The sequence below is a fragment of the Channa argus genome, chromosome 16 (assembly GCF_033026475.1).
Source record: "Channa argus isolate prfri chromosome 16, Channa argus male v1.0, whole genome shotgun sequence".
NCBI lineage: Eukaryota > Metazoa > Chordata > Actinopteri > Anabantiformes > Channidae > Channa > Channa argus.
This window is the reverse complement of record NC_090212.1, coordinates 16,135,609-16,154,345: the sequence shown is the minus strand read 5'-3', so window position 1 is coordinate 16,154,345 and position 18,737 is coordinate 16,135,609. Positions and strand designations below refer to the sequence as shown.

Below are 18,737 nucleotides of genomic sequence, written 5' to 3'. Positions count from 1 at the left end.
CCATTAACCCTAGTTGAATGGCAATTCAGTGCAGGGGGAGGGGGGTGTGGGGTGGGCACGTTGGGATTTTTTTGATTTGATTAAAATTCTTTTTGACTGCTGTTCACATGTGACCCAGTTACTTTGTCTGAGCAAAAGGCCGACAATTTTCATGCGTGCACGTACATACTCACTCGCAGACGCAGCACAAGCACACAGCAGGCAGCCATGATCGCATGGTTGGGACGCACTTTACGTGCACGCTCTTCTGCGGCTTTCCACGCAGATGCAGTCTCAAGCACGCACAGCCATCACACGTGTGATATTTATATGGTTGCACGCACACACGGTCACTCACCCATCTCTGATAGCCCACACAATTCTGCAATTGGATTCAGATTGATTTTTTTTTTTTTACAACCCATTCAGTGCAGCCACATTGCTCTGGACAAAGAGCCCATTGTTTATTTTATTACAACAAGGAGACTTCAACCGTGTGCAAGTGCACACAACGCGTGATTGATTGGCTTTATCACCCTGTGATTATCTTCACTTTGTACAGTCTGGTTGATGCACTGGCACTGAATCATCAACTTGCTACTCCCATCTCTCTCTCTCTCCCTCTCATCCTCTTCAAACATCCCACATGCTGTGAGCTCTCATCTGTACTGAAATATTGTATTTTGTGTTATCAATATCAATAATACCATCACTACGTGTCATGTTCCATACATCCCCCTCAATTTTTAATGTCAGATGGTAGATGGTTTTTTAAAAGAGTATTAATGTTACTATGATTATGTGGTCAAGAAAACATTCTCCTGTAATATGAAATGCAATCGATACAGATTAGATGTGTAACAATTGTTTGCTCTGCCACGTTATCTAGGCCGCCACATTACGGGGTGACTGAAGTGTGGCTGAACGGCAGATGTACACAGCCTCCACTCGATCATGCATACAGAGTTATTTTTTCACACAATTATTGGGAATTAATGCACGTCCCCATTGCTCTCTCGGCAAAACACCCATAATGTCAAGCAATTCTCTGCAGGTATCACCAATCCACTCTAAATCCATCCACTTAAGTACAGGTTCAAGTGCCACTGTGTGGCTGAAAGCTGTCATTACATGACAAGCTCCCCTGATGTGGAGTGGTGCTTACACCTCAGGAACACTGGCTTTTCTTAGGCTGCTATCACATTGCAGACCTTAATGTTCACTTCAGATTGTTTTTTTTTTTTTTTGTCCGACGTTGAAAGTTCAAGCATGTGATGCATGTTTGTGAGTGACACGTATCCAGCTCAAATGAAAACACCTTAGCAGTCCAACACAGATGCGCATTTGCACATTTAAAAGACATTTGAGCCCATATGTGTGTACAATAATAACAATGTGCATGATATCTTCAAAAAGTGCTTGGACAGATTTTTCCAGTTTGGTTTGTACAGAAGTTTCCCAAACTGAAATGTCCACATTTCTCTCTCCACCTACGTCTCTTCTGTTGCTCGCCCGCGTGTTTATTTTTAGCATACTATGAGATGCTTACACTGATTGATGATGACAGGCAATATGCACATGCACATAAAGGTGAGATGCAGGGGAAAAAAAAAACTTTAATTTGCTCTGGCTGTTTCTACAGTAGTTGCCTAATTTGCAAAAATCTGATTTGGTTTGTCCACACTAGAATGAGATCTGAGTCTGGACGAATTCAGCATCTAGATTGTTCCACCTGTTTCTCTCGCTTCACTGTCTGGGTTTGTGGCTACTGCATACAAGTCAACATGTGAGGCTCCTGCAGTGTATTTAAGTTTTGTGTTTTTTTTTTTTACTTTTTGACAAGAAAATCATTACAATGTCCCTAAAGTGCCTCTTAAATCAGTTGCTTCTATGCTATGTATCAACACTTTATAGTGGAAGCTTTAGTGGGTGGAAGTTTACTCCTTCAAAAATGTAAATTTTTAAACACATGCAGTTCAGTTTGCTCCGTGAATTTTAATTTGCAGCGATATTTGACTATAATCCCATTTTGTCAAACTGTTCATCCCCGGTCTTTTCCCTAACATTACCAGAGTTTAACTTCTCACTCTTCTTACTAGAAGTAGTGAACAACATATTACTCAGATCCTAGAGATTTAGTTTTTCTACTCAAGACTCAGGAGAGCAGGAAGAAACTAAAAAGCAGGAATGGCAAGTGTAACTCAACTGCTTTGTTTATCCCAGTGCCAGACATAGCTATTGGAATATCAATACAAACACAAATTAAGTCCTGCAAAAAACATGACATAAAGATAAAGTACAGATGTTCAAGCCCCCTGTGATCATAATAAGTGCTGAACAGAGCAGTAGCACATGTTCACATTTTTATAGTGGGTGAGCAATAATTATAATTATAACAAGTAACAGGTGAGGGGAGAATTGCCACAGGAAAAGAAAGACTAGCAACAAGGTGGGATTTACAAATACATGAGCAACAAACCAGAACCAGATATTTAGATACTTTCTCTAGTTTTTAATCTACTTTTTTTTTAGCAAAATCACATTCCCTTAAGAACCTCTTAATGTGTTAACAGGATCTCACATCCATTGCCAATCAAAGAGCACAGGATAAAAACTAGCACTGACACTTAGTTTTGCACCCTTATCAACTGAGAAGTTGGAATGACTGTGCTTGTGTGTGGCTGACTAAGCTGTATTTTAATGGGCCCTTAATGTTTTCTGATACCGCATTTTAGGTTTCGTTGTAAAAAGTGGCCTAAGGCACTTTAAAAAAACACAAAAAACTCTTTATTTAAAGAGCATACATGCAGGCAAATAAATGATTAGATTAATGGATTATAAATGACTTTGGTGGGGCTCCAATTTATCAAAGCGACTTAAACAATATTAGTGTTAAGTGTTCACTTATTGTGTATTTGTAAACCATTAGACTCTCTGCTGTCCTTTTAAAATAGATTACACTTAAAATAGGAGAGAAGATGCAAGTACATAAGTATATAAATGTTTATTTCAAAACAATGAGAATGGTCATTTATGATAAAATTCAATAATATGCTGATACAGTTTTTATAAGGGGTAAATTTAAAGTAGTTTCTTTAAATATCAAGCACCACAACCTCTTCCTCAATAAAGTCCTAAAATACTTGTTTCCTTAGACACCATGGCATGTAAACACAACCACTTCACACCACAGCAAAGTTTGAAATGTTTAAATGTACATCAGTACCATCATAAGATTTTAAGTAATATTAGTGTCTGCATGTTGGACCTGTGGCCCGGTGTCATCTCTGCCACAAGGGTTCAGAGACTCACACAAGGCTGTCTCCATACAGTTAGTGATGTTCCATTATATACTGTAGTGCTGGAGACATTTTATAAAGGCCTTATTTCCCCAGATTCTCTGAAGCTGCATGAGAAGAACAGCTTCTATTTGCCACCGTTTCTTCACAGGTCAATTGCTTAGTTTTAATTATTTGAGATTTTGCTTAACAAAACCTCATTACACACACACGCACGCACGCACGCACACGCACACACACTGCAACCTCCATAGACACGGTAAGCAAGAATGCAGCTCCCTCTGGTGGCTGAATGAATTACTGAACGAGTGTCCTAAAGCAGCCAACGCCTGTCTGCCTATACAATTATGGACACAAAGCATTAAAACCTGCTTTACATTTTAGTAAAACGTAGAAAATATGCTCTGAATGGAAATAACTGTTTTAGTGAGTCATTTAAAATCTTTCTTGCTGTGTTGATTCATGCGCATTACAGACACTGTTGCCACAAATGTAATGTTGGGTTACTTCAATAATAACAACATTAGGCAAATTTATTGCAAATTTATGACTTTTGTTTGCACACTCCAAGCAGATAAATACGTATTTAGAGCTGTTCTTGATTTGGATTGATCAGATAATAAAAGTGCTGTGAAAAGACTTTGAGATTGTAATTTTGTTCTCCATATAAACACAATGTTTACCTGTTGAATGACCAGTCTGAAGTATGTAACCCACCAATTCATCTAAATGCTATTTAGGCTGCAACTGTAGCAAATGGAAACAATTTTCACACTGATAACAACCCAAATGGACGACAATGACCCATGCTGCTGCAGATGGAGACACATTAAATATTAATATTACAAGTAATGGGAGGGGTCAGCTGAGTTTATTAAGGGAAAAACTAGTTTTAGTCAAAGGGGTAATGCAGTGGTCACTTTTATAAAGTTGGGACTCACGCAATACACATTTTCATAAAGTATAAACTGAATAAGCAGTTATTGAGATGAGACTTTTAGTCTCTGAGTGTGACTTTTAGTGTGGGTGAAACGACCACACTAATGGCCATTTGAAAATTTTCCAAATGCACGTTTTGACTAACTATATGTCTAATCTCTAATGTCGCACAGTATCATTCATCCATTATCTGTAATAGCTTATCATGTCGGGGGAGCTAAGCCTATCCCAGCTGTCATTGGGTGAGAGGCGGGGAACAGCCTGGACAGGTCGCAAGTTTGACTCAGACACGCTAACAGGTAACGTGGAGAAAAGTTCAAATCACATGAAATACGAAAAATAATTTTACAGCAGGCACAACGGTGTGTTTGTGACCAAATGCTTCAACATTTCTCTAAAAGTACAGTTTAACAGTAAAACATTGTTTCATTAATAGGCATTTTCACAAAAAGGGGCCTGTCTGACCCCTTTTTTTATACAGAACCTATTAAATCACAGCAGAAAATTACCATCTCAAAGCCTCCTTTAGGGAAACCTTTTGCACGTTCTTGGAGGGGAGAAGGGTGGGCTTTAAAAATGGCCCGAAAAAGGCTTTTTATGGGTTTATAAAGTTAGTTCTAATTGTTTCATGACTGTGCTACTCATTCTTGAGTTGTATTTCTTTATTTCTTCATTCAGGTAGCACAGAGGTACATTTGAATTATTCGCCTTTTTTATTAGTCCATAATACTGGACAATAACCAGCATTTTATTCAGCCGACAGGCTTCTGTTTGTGCGTAGACGAGTGTTATCAGGGATCCTCAAACGAACCGCAATAAGCACTTGCCATTCCAATTTGTCTGGCGTGGTTCTTGTGAAAATGAAATATAACAGAAATACTTTAGCATTTTAACAAGATTAAATGGCTGATTTATGATGTCATGGATGATGCAGACATTTTGTCACCTCTTGCGTTGCAGTTAAAGGTTTTAAGTTGTAATTTTAAGCAAGTGTAGAAATAATGTGAAAATTATTAAGTTGCATTAAGTAATGGTGTGAGTTAACATATTGTAATATTTCAGCAAGCGTCCCCCAAACGTAGCCCATCTTCGCACAGGTATGTAACTGAACTATTCCTTCTGCAAACTTACACATCAGAGGCTTCATTAAGATAATTAAGTCCCACTGCTTACACTTGATGGGTTGGCTTGTGTCCTCTCCAAAGTGTTCAGAGTGCGTGATAGGTTAGCCTTCTGTTTGTCCAGGCTAGAAGTGTTCCGTGATTGGACAGTCATGTTTCCAGCACCTGGTTCGTTGACGCGACTCCGTTCCAAACTGGTGGAAGTGCGTGATTGGACAGTCCTTTCTCCCGTCAAAGTATTAATAGCGCATAATTGGTTGGTTCGTCCTCTGTCCAAACTGTTTAATGTGTTTAATTGGCTGCTTCTTCCTTGCTCCAGAGTTTCAGGACCGCCTGATTGGTTAGCCCTCCCCGGCTGTTGATTATTCAGGGTTTGAAGGTGGCTGGTCCTGTCTCTCTCAGGGAGTTTGGACTGAGCAGTAGAGCTACTTCTGTCTGTGTTAATAGTTTGTATCATCTGTCTGTCCCTGTCCCTCTCAAAACTGGCATCCCTGCGTACAAGTGTGTTCCTCTGTCGCTCCAGGCTGGTCTGGATCTCTGCTCTTCTGGCCAAAGCCTCTCTCAGCTGGGTGCGGAATGTCTCAATCTTCCCCTGCAACTCCTGGAGCTCGCCCTCCCACAGGCTGGTCTGAGCAGCCTGGCCTCCAATGGGGGAGAGCACCAAGCCTGAGGAGGCCAGTGCCGAGACAGGGCCCCCATTAGCATGGAGGGTAATCTGCGGTGCGGAGGTAAAACTCCTCAGGGTGCCCAGACCCAAACCTCCTAGTCCAAGCCCGGGACGGCCAACCATCCCTGGCCTGCCACGCACTGAGGCGGTGTGTGTGCGCAGACGGTAGCTGTGGAGAGTGTCAAGGTCAAAGTGCACACGTTTCTCCTTGGGCTCGTGGGATGGTGATGAGTTGGTAGTGTCTCCTGCTGTAGTGGAAGCAGGGAGGGATGTGGGGGGAGATGGGGGAGGAGCCTGATGCTGTTTCCTGTGTAAGGTGCAGTTCTCTGAGATGCAAGTCGAGGGCCTGGTAAAAGAAAGGAAGCAAAGGGCACATATGCAGCATATTATACTGTGCAGCAGTACAGGGACACATCTTATGAGCAAATGCAACTATATCCTGTACATACAAACACTACAGATACTCTCTACTAGTATGAAAGTGGGATAAGTGTATTTTAAATCTAACTGGTCTTGGGTATAATAAAGATTATCCCGTGCAGACTTGCTGCTTTATTTAAATGTTTAGATTTTTTGGGTTGTTTGGAACTAAATACAAGGGTTCCATTCACCTGTTTCTAATACGGATGGATTAGTTCTATAAATATGCTTTTTTGCCGGGGCTGAATGAAAAGATCAATACCACTCAGTATGGTAAATATGAAGCTAATGCCAGCAGCTGTCAAGCTTGGTACTTAATCACTAGACTTGAAATATCTAAACTAAAACTGCCTACCAGCTTACAGCTTAATCAGTGAGCTGTAGGCTCACTGATTAACACTTTTTATCTTGTCACAATATTGCTTTAAGAGCTGTCATAAAGGAATAGTTCCATAAAAGGATGCAAAATAACGCACATTGTTGCACTAGCAACCAGTGGCATGCGATTTGAAAAATTTTTAGGGTTTCTATTTACATGAAATGACTATTTCATAAGGACCGTACAGATAAATACATCAGCAAAACAATTTGCCAGACATAAGCAGTGTTAACTCATCTAAGCGTAATCAGTCTGACCAGCATCTCGATGCAGTTCAGCTGGTTCATTCTGTCCAATGGAAAAGGGACAATTAGTGTGGATGCACAAAACAACTTCTTTACTTTTGGTTGAAGCCGGTCATCTCCTTCCCTACGTCCTCGTATGTGGTGTGGAGAGCTCTGTGAATTTTCTACAATTAGAGAGAAATTCGAATTAAAGAACCGCTGAGAGAATAGCTGTTAACATTTAATCAGCTCTGAAAAACATGAAAAAACAAAGGTTATTTCATCCAGTTGTGCAGAACACTTGTGACTAATATAGTTAGATTGATAATCAAACATTTAAAACAAATAATGAAGAAAAAGATTTTAAATTTTAACTGTGATACATAATTTCTTTGTATATACCTTCAAAGATGTCTGTGGTGGGATCACATTGTGCTGGTGTCAGCTACTCAGATAGCTGTGCTAGTTGTGTGATGAATGCTAGAAGCAGCCTGGGAGTCGTTGCCCTTTTAGAGGGATGTAGCAAACAAATGTGAGCAGTCTCAATATTCACATTGCTTGTTCCATTATTCACTCAAGGCTATTGCCAGTGGCACCTCATTTGGTAATAGCTAGAGTTTTGTAACAAAACGCTAACAAAATGTGACCTTTAACACCCCAATTTGTGGCTCAGCATTCACCAAACATCACTAATTATCTAATGCTCTGATTGCAGAAAAAGATCCAACTGATCTTAATTTATGAACTTGCTTTGCTTTCTTTTTTCGTAAATGAAAACTGCTCTGAAAAAATATGTTAAATGAAGCATATATCAATATTTTTTGTGCATAGTAGAAAGTGGAGATGGGAAGTGCATACAATGATCTGCACTGTGCCTCACAATATAAAAATGTAAAATATAGTTTGTGATGATGAGCCATTTCATATAGCCATGTCCTATTAATGTTAATGCTAATTTTTAAAGCACAATTAAAGTTTGAATTAGTTAATTAACAAGTTTAGTAGCATTAATCAACACATGTAAACACCTTAAAGTTAATAATGGGATTGAATTACATTGAATTTTACTGAAATGTTATGAACTTCCAACAGTAGAGGGCGCAAGCTGCCTACAGAGGGTGAGGACGTCTCACCAGCAACAGTATGTTGGTGTGTGTGTGACACCTGAGAGTAATGTGAAGATGACAGTCTGCCTTTGTACATTTATTTTTCTAAATGTGTGATTGAATGCATTCGCGTCTTTGAGGAGGACGTGGCCCATGTAACCGGCACCACACATACTGCACCATATTTGTTTACTCACCTGGCTGGTGTGCAGCCAATACTGCAGTGTGTTTGCGCGTCGCAGACGAGGGATGACCAGGTGATAGAAGGTGTGTTCACCTGCCAAGGTCAGCAAGGCTCCCCCCACCCCCATACACAGCAGCACAAACAGGCCTGAAAAATGCTGGATCCCCATCTGCAGAGTCTGAGGATAGAGGGAGAGAGAGGGGGTGACACAGATTAGTAAAGACTTAAACCAACAGAGAGGAAAATACAGAGCTCGATTATTTATATCTTTATAATTACCACTTTTTGTGAATATGCAATTGATATTTTGCTGATGTATACCTAATTTGTCTGTGCAAGAAGGCAACAGTGTAAAATACATGTTTGGGTAAAAAAGGATGTGGAGACGCAAGAGAGGGAGAAAAGTGGCGGCGGTTAATTGAAGAGCAGTTTGTTCCCACTTAGTTTAACCGGATTCTCTTTAATATAATGTCTTTTGTGAGGCTTTCACTGGCCTAGAGGAAGTAGAAGAGGCAGAGGTGAAGTTTTCTCTTACCCAGCTCATTTCTACTCTGCTTCTGATGGCAATTAGCTCCATGCTGACTCAACCAATCCATCAGCGACAACACAGACCTCCTTTTGCTCCCAATCCAGAGGGCAGGATCGGCCACATACTTAGAAAGTAGCCCTCTTTCTAGGCTTCCAATGGGATGAATAGCAACGACTTGGTGGTGGAGGGTGAAGTTAAGGTTTCCATTTTGTTTATAAATGAAGCCTACAACAGTGTAATTGTGTCTGTTTCTATAATGTGATTCAACTTTGAAGTTGGATTTAAAAGGGATGGCCAAAGGGAGTATTATGTTCAAAAGACATACAGACACTGTCTAGAGATTCCCACTTCTTTTAAAAATAGTGAAAGGAAAAGGGAGTGGGGGGGGGGTGGGGGGGGGGGGATGAGAACTGAAAGTACTCCTTTGCACACAAGGCACAAATAAGTATCTACAGCTAGAAAGTACTGTAAGTCTGGTAAGGTCGGACCCAAGGTTATGTGTTTGTCTTTATCTGAGTATGTGACTGTCGGTGTCTGTGTGCTTAGAGCTGGCAGACAATCCTGTCTGTGTCCCAAAGGGAGACTCATTTATAGGAGTACACTGCCAGGAGGTTTTCCTTTACACACAAAACACACAAAATGACCACCCTCACACCGATGATGACTTACCTCAGTGACCGCAAAGACTCGCTTCCCACAGGGCACAACCTTATACCATTTGTCATGTAGCATGTCCATAAAGCCGTCAGACTTGTAGCGACTTACGAACTCGGACACATTACGGGTCAGTGGGGAGCCCTGGGGTAGGCCTATACCGTAGCCTGAAAGAGGAAACACACAGAAATAAATGCATAAGCTATAAGTGACCAGGCTGGGAACAGCTATGCCTGAGGAAGCGAATAATTGGTGTTTCTGTGTAGGAAGCCACAGTCAGACAGTTGCAGTTAGCCAAAGGGCAGATGCCTTCTGGAAAAAATGAAATTTATGGGTTTAGAGGCTTCAGTTGGAATCAGAATCAACCATGTTTTCTGACAAGTACAGCGCAAACACATTGATCTGTTGGTGTAAAGAAACAAAAGCATCAAACCACTGGAGGCATCCATTGTGGTAGAGTACATATAATGTCAGGGATCAAGTCTTGGTAAATCCGTTCCTCCCTCTCTCACTTTCCATTTTTAAAGACCTTGTCTGAGAAGCTGCTTGCGACAGCACAGCAGGTTATGCCCGGATCACATTAGATGATGTTTGTGTCAGACCTGGTATCGAAGCTGGAAAGGACTTGTAAGACAAAATAATGGGGAGTGGACAAACGTCTAGTATAAGGAAACATGATGGTGACTGATCATACTCATTATTCATAGGTGTATGATGCACAGGCTGCAAACTAGGTGTGAGAAGACAAACACGTTCAGACATCATAGTAATTGTGAGCCTTATGAGGCTTGGGAGAAAGTACAACATTATACATGATACTTATTTCCATTCCTGGTCCCCCTACATCTGTCAGGTCAGGGCATTTCTAGACTAATATCACACTGCCTGATCCCAGCTTATAGGTTGGAGAGGGATCAGCTCTGACTCCACTCTCTAGACTCTTTGCAGCGGATGGGCTGGAAATGTGCTTATGTTTCACCTGACTGAGCTCCTTACAGACAGTTAAATTTCCTTTTGTTACAGTCTCATGGCTATGCTCAGCCGTGACAATTTATTAATGCATTGTAAATCTCATATATATAAATGAAAATATGTGCGAGCAGGTGGTCCCACACCACCCTGTGGACCTTTGATTCAGCTTTGGGGCGTAACTCAAGATTTAGATGTCGAGGTGTCAAAGTTATGTTTTTTATGTTATGCAGCCTGCCATAAAGAGGACTTTTATTATTCTTTTCTCACCGGTACGCTACACTTCCTTCCTTGCCATCCTCAATTAATGCGACTGATGTGCTTTGTTATTTTAATTTGGTTAGACTTAACTTAATTTCAGTCACTGTTCTCCGACAGGGTCCCCTGAAGCTTGTCTGAAGAATATTAAAAATGGCAGTACATGACACTTCAGCCATCAACTTGTAATATATATTTTATTCTATTTTTCATTGGCAGTTTTATGAAACATGCTTAAAAAAATAAAATAATCGAACATTTTAAGAGACTCTACAAAAATCAAACACACACACATACACACACATAAAGTATCAGAATTAATTGGATCTCTTGCCTCTGACCTGCCCTGCCCTCATCACCAAACCCATCACTTTTGAAGCAGTTAGCGTAAGATGATCCGCGCTCACTTCGCACGGACCGACAGTACTGTGGTCGGCAGTGTATCTCCTGTGAATATTGTTCTCCTGATGGCTTTGCGTTTACTGTTTAAACGTAGTTGGCTGATGCAGCTGCACTTGCAAGATCAAACATACATTTGTACTGGTTTTACAGAAAATCAGCTTAAACTGATAAAAGTACCAACCATGGTTTTGAGGTATTGTTGTGCTATATTTCATTTATACCTGCTATACTTGATTATTTGCTAGAGAACATTCTCTACAAATTATTAGCTGCAAATTTGCTTCATTACATGCAATTGACTTTTGCAATTACCCTGTAGAGAAAATACAATCAAACTTTAAAGTTCCAGGTGTCAAAGATATGGATTAAATAATTTCAGAGATTTTACTTATACAGGAATAATGCAACGCATTACTACAGCACAGTGCTTGACTTGTAGAAACAACATCAGCTTTGCTTGATTGGTATCAACTTTTTTAATCTCTTCCTATAAAAGCTTATTTAAAAAGTAGAGGGGAGAATAATGAGATAAGATGGCAATAAAATATTCACCATTTACTGCAATAACATTTTTACAACAGTTTTAATTGACTTAAAGATTTTCTTTTTCTACAACTGTTAATTGCTTTAATTTCCATGGTGGCACATTCACGTAGCGCTACACACGTTAAAAGCCACAGGAAAAATGTGCCCAGTGCTGCCAAGGCTTTGAATTCGTACCTGTGCACTTCATCAGGTACAAAATAAAACAAATGTGTCCCTCGGCTTGAAATCAAAAGACCCACTTGGACCCACCTCAGACCTCCTGGGGTTTGGTTTCATTTCATCTGTACCGCGGGCTAAGATACAGTCATGCCAACAGCGCTTTGTGTGTGTGATTGTGTCAGACCTGGCAGGTGTTAGTTGTCAAGGCGCCTGCGCCTGACGGGCGACGGTTCATGTAACTGTCACACACTGCTTTGTAGATGACACAGACTGTCTAAGCCTACTTCCCTTTGTGCTTCACCTCCCTCCTCTCCTCATTTTCTTCCTCTCCTCGCCCTTAGTCCACCCTTCTTATCCCGACTCTTTCCCAGTCCGAGGTCATCTCTCTCCCACCATTGCCGCTGTCCTCGTCCTCAGTTAGTGCACTCCTTATCTCTGTCATCCCTTCACTTTCCTTTAATTTCTGCCTCACTCCATTCTTCTCTTTATCTCCTGGCTCCTCTCCCAAATTCACTGCTTTGTTTCAGTAGGTCTCCCTGCGCTTGTTTTTTTCAGCAGACAGCATTTTTCTGTCATCAGCCTATCTCCATTCAGGTTTCTTTAGAGCACTCATTCAAATAGTGAAATACAAGTGGGCAGCCACTTGTCATTTGTTTTGATTCTTTTCCCCTGCAGACATTCGCATTTTCAATCACGGGCCTCAGTCCCTAAGCTGTCACTCAAATCCCCCACACCACGACTCACTCACAGATACACCTGTGCAGATCACGTACTCTCCAGTATAGAGGTTTACATCATTTTGAAAACAGTTCAAGAATATTTTGCAAGACTATTTTACAATTATAGTCATTTTGATATTTTATTATTGTTTTTGCGCTATATTTCTAAAACATTATTATATAACATTGTGACCAGAAATTTGGGATTTTCTGTTTGAATTTTTGTTATTCAAGTTTGCTTTTTGATGCTTTACATACTTTTAACTTTGCTCGTAGTTTAAATGAGGCAAGTTACAAACCTTGCAAAGAATTTGGTGCTGATTGTGGTGATATGTGATAAAGCAGGGCCATACAGTATGCAGGTGGAAGATATACTTCATACTTTAAATGTGTCACAGTTAATATGATAAGGTTAGGGTTATTATTTTTGTGATACGTGTCACAGTCACCACTATACCAGAATTTCTTCTTGGGATTAATAAAGTCCAGTATCAATCTGTCTGTCTCTATCTACACCTTCCGGAAATTTAAACACACTTCTTCTTTTCCTTGGGGCTGTTTCCTTTCAGGTGTCGCCACAGTGAATCATGTGCCTCCATCTAACTCTATCCTCTGCATCCTCTTCTCTCACACCAACTAACTTCATGTCCTCCCTCACTACATCCATAAATCTCCTCTTTGCTCTTCCTCTAGACCTCCTGCCTTGCAGCTCCAAACTCAGTCACAGTTTCTCCTCTAAAACCACCTCAATCTGGCCTCTCTGACTTTATCTCTCAAACATCTAACATGAGCTGTCCCTCTGATGTCCTCACTCCTGATCCTGTCCATCCTCGTCACTCCCAAAGAGAACCTCAACATCTTAAGCTCTGCTACCTCCAGCTCTTATATGTCACCCTATGTTCCTGCCTCTTTTGGAAGAAAGTAAACACTATATTCACTTCACCCTCTCTGCAAAGTCTACCACCATGTGTCCTTCTGCATTCCTGCCTATCACATTCTCACAACCTCTGTTTCCTTCACCAACATGCCCATTAAAATCAACCATTCACCACTCTCTCACCTCTGGGGATGCTCTGCATAACTTCACCTAACTCACTCCAGAATTTCTCCTTCTCTTGTAACTCACAGCCTACCTGTGGGGCATAATCGCTAACAACATAGAACATCACGCCTTGAATTTCCAGCATCAGACTCATCAACCCATTAAAGCCTTGCTACCTTTCCACCTGGTCTCCTGACACAGTATATTCACCTTCCTTCTCTGCATTATGTCAAGCGACTCTCTAACCTTCCCTGTCATAGTCCCAACATTCAAAGACCCTACTGTCAGTCCTACACTCTCTCTGCCTATGGAAACGCCTTTCTTCTCTCCTTCTATGATCAACAGTAGCCTGATTTCCACCGGCGCCCTGTAGGTCAATAGCACCAGTGGTGGTCACTTATTGGCCCAGATTGGCCACTGCAAAGTTTGTCAGGAGGCAGATTAGGGTGATGGATGCCTCACAAAATTCAGGACTTTCTCACAGTGCGAGTGCTGGTCCAATTTAGTCCACTCTGTGTTACACTAGTGATGGGGTTCCCCTCTGGGCTCCTCGGTTCCCTTTTGACTCCTGCACGTTTGTTCAGTTCATTTTATTCAACAGAAATATATAACTCAAAGTACAAAAATCTTTTACTGGACGAAGACTGAAGAAGACTGGAGACTTGAGTCCCTAGTCCTAAATTAAAATGCCAAGGAGGCCTTGGTCCATCTTTTCTACTAGCTGGCATCTTTGCCACCTTTCTCTAAATCAGTCTTTGGTTAAGCATCACCTAATCAGTCCCATGCCAACTTACAAACCTTGGCTCACACTTTGCCATAGCTCCCACCTACTGTATCCCAGAGTCTGAAAGCTTATAATCATGAAACAATCAAATCACAAATGGGACTGTGACATATGTTTGTTCTAATTAGCATACGAAGTGCATACAAATATAAAAAATGATTCTGTTGCTATCGCTACTTGTTGTAACTATTGTTGCTGTACAGTACATATTTTTATTGATATTTTGATCAAAATTTCCAGCCTTGGTATGGATATCACTTATTTATTGTACATTTAATTGCAGATGATAGTAAAATGACATCCTTTAAAATTTCTGGAAGCCCTGTGTTACATTTTTTATTACCAACTGTCTTAAAGTCAAATCATGCAGTTTACTTTCATATAAGGCATAATCATAATTGAAATGCTGTGAGTAGAAAATGTGAGTAAATATAGGGTATTTATGGTGAATAATTTCATCTCTTCATAATTTGTTTTACTTATCTTTTTGTATAAGAATGTACACATGTGTGTGTGGGTTTTTGTTATGTGTGCTATCTTGCTTTGGAATCAAATTCTCATTTGCACATTTCCGCACATAAACTCGCAGACAAAGGCGACCTTACATCACGGCTGTAAGACGTGAGCTGCCCGACCAACAGCAGTCTCACCCCGGCAACAAAATCTTCTGCCAGCCTCATTTTGATCTTCAGACGTGCTTGGCTAAGCTTGAGTGTGCCACTTATGCACAGAGGGACAAATATACACACACATACAAACAAGCAGTGAGTGACTGCGTGTTCACTGGCATTATTATTAATGGGGTGTGTCTGGGCTGTCGTAAACATCTCCCAACGGCACTCAGTGGAAACAGACGCACAGCGACACCCCCACATCTCTCTTTTAAGTATCCTTAAGATTTCAGCAGAGCACCTTGCCTGCAGCGACTTCACAGTTTCAATTCCTCCATCCCTCTGTATTTCCTGACCACAATCCCCTCTATAAATCCTGACCGCATCATCATATGGACCAAACAACTGTCTCTTTCCTTCTCTATCCTATCTCTCTCTTTCCCTCTTGCCCCCCCTCCCCTTCTTCCTCACACCATCGGCTTGTGGTGACGGTTTGTCTTGATTAGGGGACTATGTTGGCTGGCTCTTTTATCACTCGCTGTGCAGAAAGGCGCAAACTGGCAGTGGCCAAATGAAAGCCCTCTATCTCCTTCTTGTGCTCAACTCCCACCTCGCTCGCCCCCTCCCACTGGCCATGCCTTTTGTTACCTTTATTGTTCTTTCTCTTACCTTTTTTTTTCATCTCCTCCCTCCTCTGTTATTCCTCCTTCCCATTTCCTGTCTGGACCATTTCCTGCTCTTTCTACCATTCAGACTTATTGAGTTATTCGCTCCCATCCTATGCATCCTCAACCAGGCTGCAGGGGTGAATAGCTACCAAAAGCAGTGTAGATTCTTCGCTTGCTTTTTCATGTAGACAATAAATCAAGCAGTCATCACACTGACCAGCTCTACATACCAATGAGACCTGCTTTCTCATCCTCACAATCATGAGTAATGCCACAGGGAAGTCTCTTGGCACATCTTGTCTTATGCACTGAAGAAAGCGCTATATAATCTCCTGTGAACAAGTCTTGTACAGTGAGTAGGGAACGTGGGAGTGAGGTCTTTCGGAGGCTACGCTTTGATTGACAAAGAAATTGTTTCAAAGTTAGTGTTTGGTCCCATATGGGAGCTTTACTACTATCTATTTACTGCCTGTTATTCTGTTTGCATGTTTCACAGCAGAGAAAAAAACCAGTGAGCAGGCACGAGCATATGCTAATTCTGTACGTGTAATATGTAGTACTCTACCTGCTCGGAGCTAAGCTGAGTTTAGGTTAAAGGTTAAATACGTCATACATCCAATTAATGTGTTCTGTCAGTGGAAACTTCACTTCAAAGTCACATTCGGAAAGCAGACAACTAGATCCTTTATTCACATCAATGAACAGTTCACCAGATGCTAATAAAACTTTTGAACAAACAGTGGATGTCAATAGTTTCGTAACCAAAGCCTAAATAGCTCAAGACCAAATGAAACCGTAATGACATTCTGATTTATTGACTAACACACAAAAACAATGTTGACGTATGTAAGCTGCAGTTATGTTTGTCTAAATTGAGGACTTAATTTCAGTGCTTGTAGAATATTATAACCGTAGGACTTAGGACTGCAACATTTAAAATGTCTTTTGCAGTCTTACTATTTCGCTGTTCTATGACCAGCGATCCAAATTTTCAAGGTTGTAAGATAATTCATAGAACTCAAGGAAAAATGTTTAAAATGGGCATAACTGACACTAGACACCTGTTCACAATGCACTTCAGGTACAGTAGCACTGACAAATACTTTAATGATACTTGGGTCCGCACACCAGTTCACTTCCCCTGAGTCACAAATCTCCACTATCTTAAGCTGTAACATCCCTCCTTCTCCATCCCTCTGTTTGCTCACACACAAACAGAAGCCAACCATCTCACAAATAAATATCAAAACCTTCTTCTCATTTGTCTAACTATTGGCAAGAATACAATGTCTTTGCAAATCCCCAAAAGTGACATTTACTCACGAGAGGACTAAAAAGATTTCTGGGACCCATTCCTAATTAATTTCTATCTAGCCCTGACACCTGGGGCCAAGATCACACTCATCTCCAAAAATCCATTTAAATTTATCATTAACTATTGTCATTAATAACAGCGGTGACTGTGATGATAGTGGCAACAATAATAGTAGTAATAATGATTTATTTATTTAAAGTTATTTATTACTTTTTATATATTTCTTTTTGTATACTTCCTTTTTTCTTTTGTTTGTCTTCACCCTTGCACACTCACTCACACGCACACACACACAAAAAAACCACGAAGAGCAGTGTAAAAAGTATTGCAAGCTTCTTGGCTCTATTTTGTGCCTTTTCTTTGCTTGACATGTTTCATGTGGTGATTTTCAGATGGACGAAAAAGCACGAACATTACTTTAGAAAAATATCCTCCCTCTAAAAGTCTAGAAGGAAAACAATTTCTTTAAAGAATAGCACCAGAACACATGCACATTAAACACACCAGGATGCACATAACCACCAGTGCTCATACACTTACTGTTCAAATGAATTCAGGCAGCAGCCCCCTGCGTGGGTTATTAGCTGCTTTTCGGCTGACAGTAGATTTGTCTGTTTGCTTCCCGACTCTGTTGCAGTTAGCCTGATCTGTGTGAGTTGAGTCCAAAGTCTTGTGATCTGACATTGTTGTTAATAATACGTGATTGTGTGTGCATCATATGTTATCTATTTATATAGATGTGTATGTTTGTGACCTTTCATAAAGTCATTTAATAGGAATAAAGTATACAAAGACAATTTTATTTAGAATATTATTAACTAGGTTTTAGGTGATGTTCGGAATAGAGGTCTGATTTATACTTTAAGCTTAAGTTGGACTGAACAAACCGAATGTTATTTAGCACTTTTCAAATTACTTTTTCAGTTACTTTACAGACGGAAAGTAGACTGGACAGTTTATTAAAACAAGGACACAAAATGTTAAAGCCACATAACATAAAAGTGATAAGGACCGTTTCTGCGTGTGGAGCAAGAATCCTGCTGACTTTTAAGATGTTTTTATTCTATACAGTATGCCTCCAGGGAATGACTGTAAGTCAATACAATGTCTTCAAAAGTGTTAAAAAATAATGTGTGTTTGTGTGTGTACCTTCAATGGCAAACGGCTTCCCCACAGTGAGCAGTTTGCAGTCTGCATCGATAGAGACCTCAAAGTCCAAAAGGGCTTTGTCCATGATGAATGCATCCAGGGTAGGAGGATCTGTCCTTCACCACCAACACACACACACATACACACACACACACACAAACAAAAGTGAGAGAAGCATTAATTGAAGACAACTTTTGAGGACCTGTACACCACATTTGCTCTCTCTCAAACTTTTTCAGAGTCTCCAGATTGGCACAGGAAACCTGTATTTGGGCCTGTCATCCCACTTTGTCATTTATACAGAGGATAAGATTAATTGCATTCTGATACACTGGGTAAACACATACATCATTACCTAAACCAACAGCCTCTGTGGTGGACCGATAAGACATTATACACACTGTTGAAGACTTTCCTACTCTGCCAATATCGATCCAATTGACCCTGATTGACCCCTAATTATAGACCCTTCCTCTAATTAAAGCCAACACACTGGAAACTAAAAAAGACAAGCTACACTTTGGTTAAATTGCGTGCCTAGAAATCCAAATCTACACACGAACTCTCACTTACACATACGTAGCTGCACACACAAATACACGTACACCAAACTC

General features: G+C 40.6%; 1 protein-coding gene across 3 annotated transcripts in view; it reads right to left on the bottom strand.

Moving 5' to 3' along the window:
- Window positions 1-2,237: 2,237 nt before the first annotated feature.
- The window catches only part of grin3ba (glutamate receptor, ionotropic, N-methyl-D-aspartate 3Ba), a 64,252-nt gene continuing 47,752 nt past the window's right edge, over window positions 2,238-18,737 (bottom strand). The window contains exons 8-13 of one of the 3 annotated variants that reach the window (XR_010910991.1): window positions 18,124-18,239; window positions 9,517-9,668; window positions 8,332-8,496; window positions 7,431-7,534; window positions 7,146-7,213; window positions 6,284-6,351 (exon numbers count right to left, since the gene is read on the bottom strand). Coding sequence is in view for 2 of the 3 variants with exons in the window: in XM_067479009.1 (XP_067335110.1) it covers window positions 5,373-6,351; window positions 7,146-7,213; window positions 8,332-8,496; window positions 9,517-9,668; window positions 18,124-18,239 (1,480 nt within the window). In the remaining variant the exon portion in view is untranslated. Of the gene's footprint in view, window positions 6,352-7,145; window positions 7,214-7,430; window positions 7,535-8,331; window positions 8,497-9,516; window positions 9,669-18,123; window positions 18,240-18,737 lie in introns of all 3 variants that reach the window. The other 2 variants (XM_067479009.1, XM_067479007.1) reach the window with 2 other exon arrangements.